Source organism: Balaenoptera acutorostrata, chromosome 20, assembly GCF_949987535.1.
Source record: "Balaenoptera acutorostrata chromosome 20, mBalAcu1.1, whole genome shotgun sequence".
Lineage (NCBI taxonomy): Eukaryota > Metazoa > Chordata > Mammalia > Artiodactyla > Balaenopteridae > Balaenoptera > Balaenoptera acutorostrata.
This window is the reverse complement of record NC_080083.1, coordinates 19,359,741-19,377,548: the sequence shown is the minus strand read 5'-3', so window position 1 is coordinate 19,377,548 and position 17,808 is coordinate 19,359,741. Positions and strand designations below refer to the sequence as shown.

General features: G+C 48.6%; 1 protein-coding gene across 2 annotated transcripts in view; it reads left to right on the top strand.

Moving 5' to 3' along the window:
* ASIC2 (acid sensing ion channel subunit 2) overlaps positions 1–17,808 on the top strand; it is a 1,041,202-nt gene that overhangs the window by 972,925 nt on the left and 50,469 nt on the right. For both annotated transcript variants that reach the window (XM_007190164.2, XM_007190165.2), the window contains exon 3: positions 4,071–4,198. In XM_007190164.2, coding sequence (XP_007190226.1) covers positions 4,071–4,198 — 128 coding nt within the window. The remainder of the gene's footprint in view (positions 1–4,070; positions 4,199–17,808) is intronic.

The window sequence follows — 17,808 nt, the reverse complement described above, 5'->3', positions numbered from 1 at the left end:
AGTGAAAGAGATATTCCCTTTCTCCAGCCTCCACTCAGAACCCCAGGGCTATGAACCAGGACATCTGCTCCCGTGAAATAAACCACACCCCTAGTGGGGGAGGAAGAGTGACGAATTGCAAGTCAGAAGACCTGGCTCTTGGCCCCTGCTCTGCTCTTGACTTGCTGTGTGACCTTGGGCAAGTCAGTTCCCCTCTCTGGACTAGATCGCTGCTGCCCAAATGTGTGTGGCCTCAGATAATTTGTATCAGGATCCCTGGGCATGCAAGTTTGCTGGGCTTCACCCCAGAGGGACAGAATCAGAATTTGTAGGGAGTGGATCCCGGGAATGGTCACGCAGAGCTCTGTATGTGATTTCAACGTGCATTCTAGTCTGAGACCGTTGGAGGTACGTGGGCGGAGCCTTTGGCTCTAACAGCCTATGCTTGATCACTTCATTTCTTCAAGTGTGTCTTCGTATTTGCACTGGTAGTATGCCATGTCCGGGAAAGGCAGGAGCTGAGGGTGGGTACAGGGCTGGGACTGGAGGGGGGCTGCTATTCACTGTCAAACTGGAGAATCACTCCACAGAGGGGAGCTGAGGGCAGTTCTGTGAAGGAAGAGGAACTACCTGGAGATGAGAGAATAAGTGGTGCTTTGGGAGACACAGGGTCAGGGAGGATCTGAGGCTGTAATCATGGGCTGACTACAAATAGGCAGAACTCCGCTGCTCAGAACCCCACCCAGATCTCCTGCTTCTGGACAAGAGACCCCACAGGGGCACCTGCATAAGAAAGCGGGGTGCTCAAGCCCTTGCCACCCTTACTGCTCCGAGAGGGCTGGGATCTGCTCACAGGTGACATTCTACAACTGCACTGCCCAGTAAGGTGGTCACCAGCCACATGTGGCTACTTAATTTTAAGTTTAATTAATTAAAATTCAATTGGATAAAAAATAGATAGATAAATAAAGCAGGCCAAAAAGGTAATATGTGAAGTGATGGATATGTTAATTAACCTGATAGGGGGAATCCTTTCACCATGTATACCTACATCAAATCATCCCACTGTGCACTTTAAATACCATACAATTTTAATTGTCAATTATGCATCAGTAAAGTTGGGGGAGCATTAATTAATTAAATTATAAATTCAGTTCCTCAGTTGCATGAGTCACATTTCATGTGGCTAACAGTACCAGGTTGGATAGCAAGGATTATAGAACATTCCATCTTGGTAGAAGGTTCCTCTAGACAGCATTATCCTGAAGAGGGCAGAAACCTTATTCATATCTCTTCTGACTCTGCCCATCAGATTGCATGCCCATCCATGTTTGTAATGATATGAGAACACTTTAGGAATTTACTCTGCTCCAGCCCCTGCTGCTTCTTGAATACACTCCCCATCTGAACCCTAACCCAGTCTGAGTAGCCTTGGGCAGCTCTCACTAGCACAGGCACGCCTGGCTGTCCTCTCTGCTCATTGCTCACAGCACTTCTGACACCAAGGCCCCGTTTCTCATTTCTCCCTGTAACCACAGGTACCTCCTTCGAGCCTGTCCTACTGGCTCTAAGGTTTCTTAAGCTCACTTAATATCGCAGGCACACAGCTTCACTAGCTCTGGAAAACGCGCTTTGGCATCTCTCCTCTCCCACCCCCTCCAGCTCACTGAATGTGCTTTTCATTCATCCAAGCATCCTGTATCCCAGTATCACTGTGTGTTCACTTCTCCCCCCCATCAAAGCCTGTTCTCTGGGCTCCTCGGCCTCTCCTCAAGCCCTCTCTCAGGCGGACCTTAGAACACACAGCCACTGAAAGCTGGCCACTCAGTCTTCTTCATCTCCCCCATCCTCCCTCTCCCTCAGCCCCCTCCCTGATGTACCTGTGGGCCAAGCCCCCGGCTGGGCAATGGGCACCAGACTGAGCAAGCAGGACTCTCCTCTCTTGAGGCACCCACCACCCATGGGAGAGATGGACACAAAGCCACAGGCACGCAGGGACGTAGGGGCAAGAGTTTGGATGGAGCGATCTGGGTAAAGAGATGGCAGAAGAGTTGACTCTGCTGGAGGGAAGGGGGAGGTGTTCGTGGGTTTCACGGGATTCTCTCCTGCTCCGCGAAGATGTGTATGAAAGGATTCCTGGCTGAGGCTCTCTTTTGCCTAAACCTCATGTCAGCCACTGGATTCCTCGTCTAGATGGTGAGAGCCCTGCCTGTTCTTCCTCTGGCCCCTGTCTGCCTACTCAACCTTGGCCTGTGCCCCCGACCTTGGAATTCTCACCCAGCTCTGGACGCCTCCCCCTGCCTCGGTCCCTGGCCCCCAGGCTGACCCGGGTCTTGCGTATTCACGTGCCTGGCTCCAGCCCTCCCCTCCTCCTCGCCTTTCTCTTCTGTGCCAGCTTTAGAGCGTGTCCCCAAACTCTCCCTATGCTATGGCCCTGGTGCTGACACACACCCTCTCCTTGACCTCTGACCTCCATCTTCCCTGATTTCTGCATTTACCCATCCTCTCCCTATTCTCAAGTTTCAGAATACTCCTTGATGTGGATTCTAGATTGGCCTTGCCCATTAATAAGTGAGTAAAGGTTGGGGTCACACATCTCTCACTCGTTCGTGCAACAGGTGTTCCCTGGGTGCCTGCAAGATGCCCAGCCGTGTGCAGGGCCTTTGAGATCCAGAGAGAAAGCCCTGAACTTGGCCTCACGATGCTCAGCCTTGTAGAAAAGACAGTGAGATAAAGGATTATGACGTGGTGTGGCAGAGGCTTTACCAGGCGTATGTGAAGAATACAACCAAGCAGGAGAAGGAGTGGATCTGGCTGGGGCTGGGGGCTGAATCTTCAGTGATGAGAAGGGAGATGGTCGGGTGGACCAAGTAAAAGACATTCCAGGCAGAAGGAGATGCATGTGCGTCCATGTAGAGCAGGGATCAGTGACAACCAATCTGGTGGCCCTGGTGGGTTGGAACACGTAGTGCCACGAAGCAGAGGGCTGCCCAGAGCAAGGCTGGAACGGGGGCAGGTGAAGGAGATTGGGCCCCTTATAAGTGCCTCAGATTTGCATTTTGGAAAACTCATACTTCAGGCTGTTTGCAAAGAATAAGACAGAGAAGGAGACCCAGGAAAGGCTGATAGATCCCATAGGTGCACTTCCTGCCAATTATGAGCACCAACATATAGGATGAGCCAGGCTCTGCCATCCCATCCCATTCTGCTGTCCCTCCTCTCCACCCACCCTCCCCGCCCCCGCAATGCCGAGGGCCGTTTCTCCTGCCAAAGAACAGAAGGGGAGAACCTTCTCTTCTAGTTGCCCATCTCCTGCAGCTCCAAGGGGCTTACAGGAAAGCCCCGTATTTTTATTTCAACTGCTGTATCATCGTGTTTTCCTTCTCCTGATCTCCTCGCCTCAGCTCATGGTCCAGTAGAGAAGTTAGTAAATAAAGAGAATAGGTGCTTCACTCAGTTCATAATCCCATTCTATAGTTTTGGAGATTGAAGCAAAAAGTTGATTGGCCTAGCTGACCTGAATTCATTTCTGATTGCTGCTCTAACAGATTGCCACAACAATCTGATTGCATCAGATTGCATCAAACAACACGAATTTATTATCTTACAGCTCTGGAAGCCAGAAGTCAAAAATGTATTAGGGTATCATCAGGGCTGCATTCCTTCTAGAGGCTCTAGGGGAAATCCATTCCCTTGGCTTTTCCAGCTTCTGGAAGCTGCCTGCATCCCTGGGCTTATGGATCCTTCCTTCCTCCATCTTCAAAGCCAGCAGCATCGATTTTTCCACATCTCTCTGACTCTGATCCTCCTGCTTCCCTCTTGTAAGGACCCTTGTGATGCCATTGGGCCACCTGGATAACCAAGGACCATCTCCCCACCTCAAAATCCTTGGTTACACCTGCAGCATCCCTTTCACCAGTGTAAGGTAACATAGCCACAGTCTCCAGGGATGAGGATGTGCACATCTCTGGGGGACCATGATCCTGCCTACCGTGGGGCCTTTCCAGCATCCTTTTGAGCTTTTCAGTCCCAGGACTCCATGAGCATCTGTTATCATTGACCCATGGCTCTGTCCATCTTTGTTCTTTCAGAGGAAACGACGTTTGAAGCAGGCGTGAAGGTTCAGATCCACAGTCAGTCTGAGCCGCCTTTCATCCAAGAGCTGGGCTTTGGGGTGGCACCAGGGTTCCAGACTTTCGTGGCCACACAGGAGCAGAGGGTAAGTCCCCAGGGCTCTCTGGATCAGTGGTCCTTGGCCTCTCCCAGCCACCTGCCACGTGAGGAGGAGAAATGGGATTCCCACTCCTGGAAGGCTCTGAATCCACCCAGAAGGCTGGAGCAGGGCTGGGCTCAGTAAAGAGACTCACCCTGAAATTGGAGAAATGTATCAGGCTAACCTCTGTAATCCAATTCTCCTGTACCGCCTGTCGGTTTCTGCAATTGGGCATGAGGGAAACCCAGCTTATTTGCTTTTTCACTGAACTGGTTGGGGTTTTTTTTTTCCCAACACATTCTGGGAAAAAAATCTTTGCGGGGGGTGGGGCGGGAGTCCAGTGGATGCTGAGGGAAATTGCTCATCAGGGTTTGGTGTGTTTCGTCACTGTGTTAATACAAAGTCAAGTGGCCTGCAAAAAGGAACAGGGATGGAGCATCTCTCCTGTAACAGAGTTTAAGTGGAGGGAAGCCGCTTCATGGGTTCCTGTCTGCTCTCTGATTTAGCACCAGGGGAGGGGCCCTCCCAGCCAGCCAGGACTTCTGCATCAACTCTGTGCGTCCATGGAGTGAGGACTGGCACAGATGTGACATGGCTTACACACCTCAGAAGGGAGACCTTTGTAAATTCTCAGTGGGGAGGAAGCCTCAGAACAGGACTGCAGAGAGACATGGGGTTGCTTTTTTTTCTCTTATCTCCTGGTTCGCCTAGAATAAAAGCTGGAGAGCCTGTGACTCTGAGGGAGTCCTAGACAATGGTCAACCAAGACAATGTGCCCTGGGAGGCCTGGAGCAGAGAATGAGGTGAATGAGCGACAGGGAGCCCAGCTCTAGGGTGTGAGGAAAGGAGAATCCGGAGAACGGGAGGAGCTGTCAGCAAAGAGATACACACGTAACTTAGGAGCGCCGCTTGTTTTGAAAATTTGGCCCAAATCATCTTTCATCCAGTACAGATCACAGTTCCTTAGCCATTTCATAAAGCGATCTTCTGTACTGGAAGCTGGTTTTAACTCTCTAAGCGAGCTGTAGTTTTGGATCTCTGGGAGAACATGGATGACGCAGGCTTCGTGAACTATTCCCTATACTTAACGCCTGGGCAGTTGCTAAAGATCAAGGTCAGCCTCCTCTGCAACATGTAGCAGGTGGGATGGTGGCTCTGAGACCGGGGTAGAGAAGGCTGGGAGGTCGGCCCGGCGACTAAGGGGCTCAGAGATAGAGGCAGGCGGTGTAGGCAGAAGTGGCGTATTCAAGAGTGTGCAAGGTGGGGGCCTGGTGGAACAACCAGGAAACTTCATCCTAGAGGACAAAGAAGGAAGGCATGAAGCAGGCAGCACGGAGCCAAGTTCAAGGCTGAGGATTTGAATCAGGAAGCGTGACCGCAGGCTAGCAGGTCAAGGTGTGCAGAGAGCCCCGAGCCCAAGCTATTAGCCTGGGTGTAGTAGCAAGCCTTCCTTCGAGTACTGTCAGATAAACAAAGCAGCAAGGACAGATTTAATCAGTAATATACTATTGCAGCAGGGAAGAGGGTTCAGCCTGAACTGAACTCAACTTCGATTTGTGCAGAAGGCACTTGGTGTTTTAAAGGGAAAATGAGGGGAAGGGTTGGGGGGAGAGAGGGTGCCTGAGCAGAGTCAGGGAAATGAAACATTACAAAAAGCAGGAAGTTACGGGGGTGGGGGTCAGTGCATGTGGAACCCATCCAAGTTTGCTAATAGGACCCCATCATAGTTAGGCTTCTCTCCTCCTGCAGAGACAGGGAGACAGGGGCCCTGCCTTTTGGTCTTGGCAGGAACAAACAAACAGTAAATTCTTTTGGCAGTCTTGAGTTCTCAGGCAGGGACTTTAAGGGGGCTAGGGTCATCCCAGGGATTTGGCTTTGAGCTGTGAGAAACTATGTTAGTGTAAAAATGTGTTGGAAGACACAGTCATTTTCATAAAGAGCTTTAGTAGAATGTTTCAAAAATACTAAATATTCTTGAGCTCACTGGAGAATCCAAAATAAATACTACCTGGAGTTTTGCCCTCTGTTCGTCTCCTCCTCCTGGGCTTGTGTGGCCTAAGTAGTATTACGCTACCCTGAACAGCATACTTCATCCAAGTGCAATAATACAAGCTGCACCTTTTTTGGATTTCTGCTGGCCTTTTTTATTTCCTTTATACAAGTGTGATTTTTCAGAAGTCGATTGTTAACACTATTCTAGTTCTGTTCTTCATCTAAACTATCCATTTAAATGAAAATGAAGTGCTAATGACAAGGAAGAAAGAAAGAAAGAAAGAAAGAAAGAGAAAGAAAGAAAGAAAGAAAGAAAGGAGGGAGGGAGGGAGGGAGGGAGGGAGGAAGGAAGGAAGGAAGGAAGAAAGGAAAGAGAGAGAGAGAGGGAGGGAGGAAGGAAGGAAGGAAGGAAGAAAAGAAAAGAAGGAAGGAAACTATGTTAGTGTTTGTCCAAGTCTTTGTAGGCCAAGGTTGAGGCCTCATGGAGAAGAGGGCACAGAGGAGGCTGGCTAGTCCTGCCTTTTGTGTGTGATGTGAGTCAATCTACCTCCCTTCGAAGAACCAGGCATGGGTTAGACTAATAAGTGTGTCCATGAATTCTTTGACTATCTAATGGTGAATTGTGGGCTAGTTTTCCAATGCAAATCTGATTTTGTGGTTTGTGGAAAGTAACCACCCCTCTGCTCCTGCGTGACTTACCTGTACTGACACCTCTCTGGTGTCCACGTTGCTATTACCATGCGGAGGAAGTGAACAGCCTTCCTTGAAACCCACAGGGTAACTTCATCTCACCGCTAGCGAAGGTTGGAGAGAAGGAAGCTCTCTGTAGGCTGCTGTGTCATTGGCTTGAGAGGTGTGCTCTGTCCTCCCCACCCAACACTGATCCCCCATTACTGACACCAAAGAAATTGCTGGGCCTGGTGGGAAGCTGGAGCTGATAACTTCTCAGAACCCTTAAGTCTCTTTCTCTTCCCAACATGAAACAGAGGGACTCCCCGTGGCGATCAGGGACAGAATGTATTCCCAGCTTCAGAGGACAAATTCATTGTTGGCTTTGAAGTATATTTTCAGAAAATCAGCCTCATTCATATTAGCATTGCTATGGTTATTATAAGTAATAATAAGATATTTGGTTAAACATTTTACAGTCTTCAAAACATTTCCACATCATCTCATTTCATCATTTCATTCATATTAATAGAGAAATACAAAGACACATCCTGGAGCTAAATCTAATAATACATTATGTTTACACATATATAAAAGAGCATATTCATAGGAAATAAGACTCGAAGGAAATAAGGCAAAATACCCACAGTGGGGGAATTATGAATGATTTGTTTTCTTGTCTGGGTTTGCCACATGTCTTATAATGCGGCTTTGTTTTATTTCACTTGTTGAGCAAATATTTGTTGAACACCTACTATGGGTGAAGCGATAGGGATACGGTGGTGAGCGAAACAGACCCAGTGTCTGGCCTCAGAGAACCTACGTATTAGGGGTTTCTTTCACATAGGAAAAATAACTGTTAAATAATCTTAAGCCAAGTATAATTTGGGGATTGGCCCCCACTGGTATATTCTCACTCTGCCATTAGTACTAACCTATCCAGCTGACCCTGGTTCTCAAACATTGATCCTAAGATGCATATTTTTTTCACATTTTCACATTTCTGAAATTGGGGCTTGTTGCACGTCCGTTACAACTGGCGATGCTTTTTCTTTCTTGATGGCACATAAGATCATGGTGGTCTTACAACCTATAGCGGCTACACTGTTCCCATTCCAAGATTCTGCTGCTTCAGCTCAAAGCTCAAGGGAATCTTGAAAGATGACAAGACTATTTGGCGGGCAGAGTGCCCTTTCCTAGAAACTTGGTGTGAATCATGCTAGGGAAATTGACTCCTGAGTGAAAGCCCTGAATGGAACTGGTAACTTACAGGACTCCTGCCGTGAATCCCTTTGTAAACGGGAAAGTCCTTTTGCCTGGTAAAGTCATCCCACCCGTGCAAAATTACACACGCACGTCTCTCAATATTTTTCACTTTACTTTGTCATCCAAAAGAACACACCATTGGGCTGTGACCCAGACCAAAGATTGCTTTTTTACATCTGTATTTGCCCTAAACCCAAATAAGCCAAGGTATGCCCCTGCCTTCCTTGGACAATCTAAGAAGTGCCCCCCGGCTCAGCTGCTGTAGGAGCCCCTGCACCATCCCAGGACCCCCACCACCAGAGACAGGCAGTGGGATAACACGCTGGGAGCAGAAACAGAACCCAGAGGGAGAGAGCAGTTCCTTCTACCTGAGCGCACACTCCCCGCCAGGCATTAAGCTGCAGAGACACTTGACCTGCATTATTTCATTTATTCCCCACAACAACCCCAAAAGGGAGATATTGTTATGCCACGTTCCAGATGACAAAACTGCACAACCAAGTCACTTGCTTCAGGTCACCGAGCTAAGGGAACTGCAGGACTCAGCTTTGAGCACAGATCTATCTGGGGAGAGAAAACCAGACAGGGAGCCCACAGGCCTGGATTCTAGTCCTGACTGCGCCATGAGAACTTGGACAGGTTGCCTCCATCCCTGGGCCTCAGTGTTCCCATCCACAGAATGGAAGGGCTGGGTTAGGTGACCTCGAAGGGCGTCCAGCGTTCGCAGCCTGGGGGTCACTCAAGCACACAGGAACCACGTGGAAGTTTGGGTGATAGCAGTTTTGCACCTGCTCTGCCACCTGCAGACTCCCTCCTTCATGCCAGCTGGCGTGGGGTGCTGTTAAGGTCCATGGTGGCAAGGACATGTGAGATAAACCCCCCTGCCCTGGTCTGAGAGGCAGAACCTGGGTTCCTACTAGTGAGAAGCAGGGGTTGGGGTATGTAGTCAACCTAAAACTTTAGAAGAGAGGCTCTGGCCGTGCTCCTTGGTCGTGCCCCTTCCCCAGGCCACACACATGGCGGCCACATGGCTGTCCTACTTAAAACCCTTAAATTCCTGGGCTTCCTGTAATTTGCAAAAGCCCCACCCCTTAGAATGGCGTCCGAGGTCCTGTTCAGCCTGGCCCCTGCCCACCTCTCCAGCCTCATCAACTGCCCATGGTTGACTAACGTGTCCCCTGCATCCCAGTGTCGGAGAACCATCCACCAAATACACCATGCTCTCTGATGCCTGCCTCTGTGCATTTGCCCCCACTGTTCCTTATGCCCAGCATCCCTTCCTGGTCTTACCTACCTGGCAAAGGCCTAGTCCTATTTCTAGCTACTGCTCAAAGATCACAGTCTCTAAGAAGACCTTCCCCGTCCTGTCCTGCCGCCCCCCCAGGAGCAGCTAGTCGCTCCATATAACACCTTATACATTCATTTATTCCTTCAGCAAATATTCACTGAGCACCTACTTTGCCGGGAAGATGAAGATGAGGGAGACCTGGTCCCGCTTTGGAGTGCTCACAGAATCAAGCAGGTTTCTCGGCAATTTTATTCCACTCCTAAGAGATATAAAACTCTCCTTGCAGAATTTACCTCCCCTTGTGCATCCCTGCCCCTACGCCTGCCTCTTACGAACTGTCTTCCTTAGCCTCCATCAGCCCTTGGCTCACTTAGGCTGGGAGCTCCCTGAGACCAAGGATGGTGTCTCTCGGATTCTCTATCCCCTGTGCCTTGCTTAGATATGAGCTCAGTAAATGTGCAGGATTGAAAGAATGAATTATACAGTAACACTCAAATCTGCACTCTGGGCCCAAAGAGCGCTCAGATGCTGCGCTCCAGGACTCTCCCTGCCTCCCCCCTTCCCCCACCTGCCAAAACTCCCATTAAAATCTGCCCTGGGGGCCCTCCTTCTCCCTGAGGCTGTGGAGCCAGCCTGTGATGGATGATGGTGTCTGTATCATTTCTGGCTGCACACTTAGAGAGCCTAATCAAAGCAAAAGCTCGTGAAAGGGGTCAGGGCTGGAGGCAGAGATCCGGAAGCCATCTGTGTGCACGAGTGTGGATGGAACAGATGGGAAGGTCCTCACCGAACTCTGGACCATGGAGAGAATTAAACGAGTGAGCGAATATATGTGAAAGAGAAAATCTGGGACATTCATGTAGTAAGAGCACAGCATCTTCAACGTTGACATCACCAGTCGGACTCTTTGCCCCTAACTGAAGGCGATGGCTAATCCTGCTGGGACTTCAAGTCATGATTTGATATAAGGAAATTTTCATCATCTCCCACTTCCTCCTCAAAGAGCCTGGCGGTGAGTCTTGTTTTCTAAATGTTTATCCAATGTGTCCATCAAATCTTTATTCAACCGCCCTGCCCATACTTCTTGGTGGGACTGAGAATGAATCTGCAGACCCTGGGCAGTCGGTTGGCCACCAGCCTCATTGTTCAGAAAGTTTTCGCGGAACCGTGGCCCTGCGTTTATATTCGAGGGTCTCGGAAATGCCTTGGGGAACCAGAGTTGCTAATCACTACCCAGATATACCCCGTTCTCACCAGGAAGCCCTTCTACTACTGGAGCCATTGGGAATAAGAAGGGTTCCAATTCCACACCCTGGACTGTGTGTTGATTCCTCACTTGGGCTGTATCCAGAGTACCGCGAGGATGCCCACGGTCACAGCACACCCTGCATCAAGCAGCTGCTCGCTAGCCTATTTGGGGCTGTAGATACACAAGGCAAACACAAATGTTTGGGTCCCGCCGGCCCCAGTTAGGTCACTGGCAGGCCGTGTGGGCACAGTCGGCTCCTACAGAAGCCTAAGCCTTTACCATCAGCGTAGGTTGGCCGCGTCTCCAACATTTGGAGGGAATCCCACCATGGCTCACAACGAGAAACAGTATCCCCGCCTCTACCCCCAAATTAAAAAGGCCCAGATGTTGGGTGGGGTGCCCCCAAATGCTTTTCACATCTCCTCTCAAGCTTCCAAATACAACTTCCTAAGTGCCTTTCAAAAGAGAAGACTCATTTGTCAATCTGACAGCCAGATCCATGGTCCTTAATATGCTTCACGGGCCCCGTTAAAAATGGAGGCTTGCCCAGTTGTGTTTTTCAAGGCAGGGGAGAGAATTTGTTCCACCTGCCTTCAGCAACTTCCAAACTGTCAAAGCTGGGGCCGCACAAACATGGTAACATCCAGTTCTGCTCCAGAAAGCACCGGGGAGGCACCAGAAGGCAGGATAGCCTGCTGTGTGGCCATCCTTCCATGCTCAACAGGGAATAGTGTTTCCCATACATAGATGAAAATAAGAATCAATTAAGCATCTACTAGCTTAGCTACTTCCTCACTTGTTGCCACTCCTCCTCGAAGGGAGAAATATCTTCAGATCCCCAGATGGTTTTGCCAAGAGTCAGGTTTTCACCTTTTTTTCCTGCACAGTGAGAGTTTGTTTTTGTCAAGGTGGAGGTGATGACAGGGCGTAGAGGAGGAAGGAAAAGGGTCCTTAAAAGAAGTGTTGCTTGGCTAGGATGAGCAAATGTGCTCAGCTCTGTTGGGGGAAATCTCAAAGTAAATAAAACATGCTTAAGGTATGGGGATATATGTATACGTATAGCTGATTCACTTTGTTATAAAACAGAAACTAACACACTATTGTAAAGCAATTATACTCCAATGAAGATGTTAAAAAAAAAATGCTTTAGTCTTAGAAAGAGGTAAAATCACTCTATTTTGCCTACTCTCTGCCTCGCAGCCTCTCCTCCTCCTTCCCTCCCTAAAAGAGTCTCCAAAGAGTTGTCTAGACTTGCTTCTCTCTACTTCCTCACCTCCCTTTCACTTCCCGGCCCACCTCTAGCATCCCACGGAAACTCTTTGTCATCAAGGTGGCCCATGAAATCTTTTTGGCCAAACCCAATCTTTGTCAGTAAGGACACTCCTCACTTCATGCCACCTGGTTTCCCAGCAGCATGTGGACTGTTGGCCATGCCCTCCCTGAGACCCTCTTCTCCCCACTCTGGTCTGGTTTTCTTCCCAGCTCTCTGCCTGCTCCTCCTGAGTCATCTTCATAAGCAATTCCTTCTCTGTTCACCCCCGAGATGATGGGCCACCCAGGATGCTGGTTTTCGCTTGTCCCATTCTGTAATTTCCTTGAATGAGCTCACCCTTTACCATGACTTTCAAAGCACTACCCCCAGCCCAGATCTCTTTCCTGACCCCCAACCCAGGACTCCAGATACTGCCGAATGCCTCCCCTTGGAGTCCCGTGGGCTTCTCAAATCAAAAGTCTAAACTGAACTCATCCTCTTCCCCTGCCCCACACCTCCACCCCAAAACTCCTCCACCAGCCACGGTCCCCCAGCCCTGTAAATGGCCTGAGTACAAATACGCACTCCCTAGATGGTGACCCTGTGCCTCATTTCCTCATCTGTAAAATGGGAATAATGATGGTTTCTATCCCAGAGGGTGGCTAGAAGGCTAAGTGAGTTAACGCGTGTGCGCAGAACAGTTCTGGCATCCAGCAAGTGCTCGACAAACGGTAGCTATCACTATCGCCCACCCCAGACACTACTTTAATTCAGTCCTTCATGGTCTCTCTCCTGGGTAAGAACAGCAGCTGCCTGGCTGGTCTCCCTGCCGCCCACCTTGTCCCTCTCCAATCCATTCTCTGCATCAACAAGAATCTGAGCATCTCCCTCGCTCATTTCTTCGAGGATAAAGTCCAGGACCCTCTTCACAGCCCTTTCTGTTCTGGCTGCTGCCTACCTTTCAGCAGCATCTTCCTCTACTCCCCCAGCCTCCCACGCAAAGCACCAGCTCTCCTAAACTGTGTGCAGTTATTTCCAAGCATCACATGCTCTCTCCTCTCTCTCCCTGCCAGCAACACCCTTCCCACCCTTTCTTCACCTAATTTGTATGAGTCCTTCGAGATTCAGCTCTAATGTTCCCTCATCCAGAAGGCCACCCTGGAGTATTCTGTGTGAATCTCTGGCATAAAATTTACACATGATAATCATCTGTTTACCTATCTGTCTCCCTACCAGATTGTGGGCTCTCTGAGGATATGACTCCATCTTATTTCTGTCCTTTGTATTTCAGCATTTTGTATAGTGCCTTGCATATAGAAGATGCTTGATAATTATATTGAATGGAATGAATGACTCAATGAATGCATGAAAGAGAAAGAGCCTACTTTATCATCTCACTCTCTTGCTTAAGACCCATTAATGTCTTTCCCAACCTAGAAAATAAAGTCCAAATTCCACATCCTGGCTCTGGCCATCACTTTTTCCAGTGACTAAACCCCACTACCCTCCAGCAGCCCCGCTGCCTACCAGCCCCATTCCTTGATCATTTCCTGCTGACTCATTCATTTATTGAGCATTAGTTGTGTGCCAGGCACTGTGTTAGGCATGAGGGATACAGTAATGGACAGGACTGACCTGGTTCTTCTCAGAGCTTACAGTCTAGCAGGAGAGGCAGACAATCAATCACAGATTAAGAGTTATACGTGTCTGTGTAATAAGCCCCCAGTATATTGTAAACTTCTTAAGGGAAAATAATAGGTCTTATAATGCTTAAATGGAAAGATGGTTGGGCAGAATGTTGTAGAATGATCTCTGAGGGCTAACTTCAATAATTTACAATCCATTTCCGCTATGCTTGGCCTTCAGAGATGATGTAACCGAATTCAACAGTCTTTAACACTAAGAACTGAAAAAAAAAAAAAAGTCTTTTTACTGAGTGCATGGGGAAAAAAAGGGATGAACCAAAAATGGTACTAACCGACATGGCAGCTCCAGTCTGGGTCCAAAGTCCAGAACTTTGTGGTACCCACTCTCACCAGCATCCATCAGGGCAGAACTAGTTTCTCCTGGATCCTCTCTGCACTAGCTCTGACAGCAGAAGCCAGTTGCTTATCTCTCAGTGGCTTATTTCCTCCTCAGACCCAGCAGAGGAAAGGACACCTACTGTCTGTTGACTCACCTACTTTTTCTTACTCAGGAGACAAGTTAATAAATCAGAACATTCTTTGGTTGGGTCATGCTACCCAGTACCACGTTCTCTTTTGATTCATGGGCACCATCTGAACTCTGAACAGGGTGGCCTTGGTTTCCGATGCCTGTTGTTTTTATATATAGGGCAAAAACAAAAAAAACCTGTAGAGGACACCTCCTTATGCAGGCTGAAAGCTTTTTGTGGCCAACTGGGAAGGCTAGATAGTCACAAACAAATCTTTTAGAAATATCAACCAGAATGAATGTATGAATGAATGAATGTGAACAGTCCTGCTGATGGTCAGATTGCCTTGGCAAAGGCAGGGGAAAGGGGGCCTGGAAAAGACATCTCTTTCCTATTTCTCCCCTCCTCCTTCCTCCTGAAAACAACTGTTGCCCTCCAGGGATGGCGAAGTCAGAACGTTTGTTTATGTTGTTTATGTTGCCCCTGTAATCATTGGCGGTGGGCAAGTAAATCTTAGTGCTAATCTGTTAGCTCTAGCCCTAAAATATCTCCAGTTTCTCACCTACTGAGATCTATCTCCTTTTGGCATCTAAAACATTTTAACAACAGCCATCTGGCTATTAATACAAAGTTACCTGAATAACTCAAGTTATTTGCATGTCTTGCTCCATCAATGAGAGTATGCTGTCTGAAGGCAAGGACTCTGAGCAACTAGCACAGACCCTAACGCTGTAAATCAATCAATCAATTAATTAATTAATTGCAGAGTGAATCAATATTGGTTCATGAATTGATTCAAACCCTGTAGCACATCCTATCATGGAACAAAAAAATCATTCCTAAATGAGAGTCATCACTCCTCAATTTATCTGCTTTTTATTTTATTTTATTTTTTGGCCATGCCATGCAGCATGTGAGATCTTAGTTCCCTGACCAGGGGTCGAACCCATCCCCCCTGCAATGGAAGCACGGAGTCTTAACCAGGGACCCACCAGGGAAGTCCCATGTTCTATGTTTTAAGATAGCACACCCAGTCCTTTGACACAATTATGTGACAAAGGACGGGAAGATAGCATTTGGCCAAGGCCTCTAGGAGAGCCAAGAAGACTGTGAAAGGAACAAGCAGAAGGGGAGCAGGGCCCCAGCAAAGACGACACCCATCTCTGGAGAGGGCAGACAAGACAGCTGTTGAGTGGAGTGTAAACTGCTAGGGCCTTTTGGGCTAGAGATGTGGGTGGGGACTTAACAGCATCCATTCAAATAAAAAAGCACACCTCCTCTTCAAAGGAGAGCAATTTTCCTTCCTGGAATCTGCCATAAAGAAATACTTACACATGTACCCCAAGAAGCATGGATGAAGGTCTTTTCTGCAGCTCTCAATTTTTGTGAGAGTAAAAATTTAGAAACAATTTAGTTCATCAATGAAATGATGATTAAATTAAGGAGGGCAAATGCATATGTGTTTCCCCCAACCCCCTGCAACAGTTAAAATGGGTAAAAAAGATCTGGAGGTCCCTTGGGGAAATTTTCCAAGACATATTGATAAGTGAAAAAAAAAAGTCAGAACAACACATACAGTGTGGTCTCATTTGTATTAAAAATACCACCACACTAAACTAAACTATATATTTATAAATGCACATGTATGCACACACGGTAGCACACAGAAGAATTCTGGAGAATTTAAAAAATACTGACAGCTGCTCAGAGGAAAAGAACAGAACTGAGTGTGCAAGATTTTCCACTTTTTCTGGATCCCAGGAATATTTATAACGAGAATGCACTTGTGTATTCATGTATTAATTGTGCAACTTTTAAAGACGTGCGTAATGCAGCTATTTACAAGTATGTTTTCTGGTTTGGACCCGGCATCTAACAGACTGGCTGGGACTTCCCTGGTGGTGCAGTGGTTAAGAATCCGCCTGCCAATGCAGGGGACACAGGTTCGATCCCTGCTCCGGGAAGACCCCACATGCCTCAGAGCAACTAAGCTCGTGCGCCACAACTACTGAGCCTGCGCTCTAGAGCCCGCGAGCCACAACTACTGAGCCCGTGCGCCACAACTACTGAAGGCCACGCGCCTAGAGCCCGTGCTCCGCAACAAGAGAAGCCACCACAATGAGAAACCCGCACACCGCAACGAAGAGTAACCCCCGCTCACCGCAACTAGAGAAAGCCCGCGCGCAGCAACGAAGACCCAACGCAGCCAAAAATAAATAAATAAGATAAATAAATTTATAACAGACTGGCTCACGTACCGGGGATGGGGTGCTACTCCCTGCAGCCAGGGACAGTCTTCCCTCCAGGCTGGTGCTGCAGTTCCTTCCCCAGCAGACGGCCTCCACCGGACCCTGCTTCTGGTCCCGGCACACGCAGAGGCCATAGGGAAAGGCCTGCAGCTCTGAAGTTTCCCTTCTAGCAAAGAAAATTTGTAAAGATTTTTCTCTGGTTTTGAAGTTTACAACAAAAATTGTCCCCACCCTACCCCCAGGCCTGGGGCCAGAGTCCCCAGTCCCCAAAGATTGAAGAGCACGGTACCTGGCACCATACTCGTCCCCCATCCACATGGAATGGGTTGAATTAGTCCAATGGGTTGGATGAGATTGAATTAGATTGGATTGGGTTGATTAGGTTGGATTAGACTGATAGCTAGCCTTGTTAATTCTGTAGCTCCTAAAATTGTGCTCTCCTCTTCCCTGCCTCAACAGTGCATCCGAGGGATGTCCCCACTCTCAGTTTTCATCCCTGCTGTGAGCTTGACATCACCTCCCTGCCCCACCATAAAGGCAACAGGTACCATACTTCCAGGTCTTTCCCTTCACGCATCTGTCTCTGGGACTGAGACACTCCTGTGCATGTCCCCACACCTGCCCCAGTGCGCAGTACATGATAAGGCCTCAGTCAATGTGTATTGAACTGAACTGAACTCAGCCCCCCAGACCTCCAAGAAAAGGTCTGGAAGGAGCCAGCAGGAGGAACAGACCCAGCCAGGGCAGGCGGTGCTCCACCTGGGGTGGTCAGGGTGCTCTTGAAGTTAAACCCCAGACCCACTGCTGGCACAGCTGCTTCTATGACCCAAAGGGTAAAGGATGATGGGGACACTCTGGTGCTTGGTGACGGCAGATATAGGAGAGGTAGCTGAGCTTAGCCACGTTTAGCACCTCAGTGAGGAAGAACACAGGCAGGGCCTCCCCGCCTCTCAGAGGAGATACGGCAGCATGGGAGACATCACTCTGTGGAAAACACTGAGTCCAGAACCGCTTTCAAGGGATCAGAACTGAGTCCAGAACCTTTCTAAATGCATCCTACCCATTATCTCGGGCGTGCTCCTCAAATCTAATAAGGTAGAAATGATTGGAAACCATTTTACAGAAAATCAAATGGAGCACAGAGAAGTTAAGAAACTTGCCAAGGACACACAGCCCAGGAAGTAGTACAACCTGGAATCGGGATCAGCTGGACCCCAAAGCCTAGAACTCGAACAATTTAGAAATACCGCCTTCAGTTACCCTGGTGTGCTCTGCTTTTATTTTGTCCAGAACAGGACATGCTCGGAGGAATCCAGACAGGGAACAAGGCCTCCTCCTAGGCAGGTGTTGTGAGAAGCCCCAGGTGTAGGGGAAGGAAGGTCAGCTCAGGAAATGGAAATTACTAGAAGGCCTGGGGAAAGGGGAAGGGGCCACTCAGACAGAGGCACAGTGCCTCCAAAAAGGATGGAGAGAGGAACATGGCCAACAAATAGACA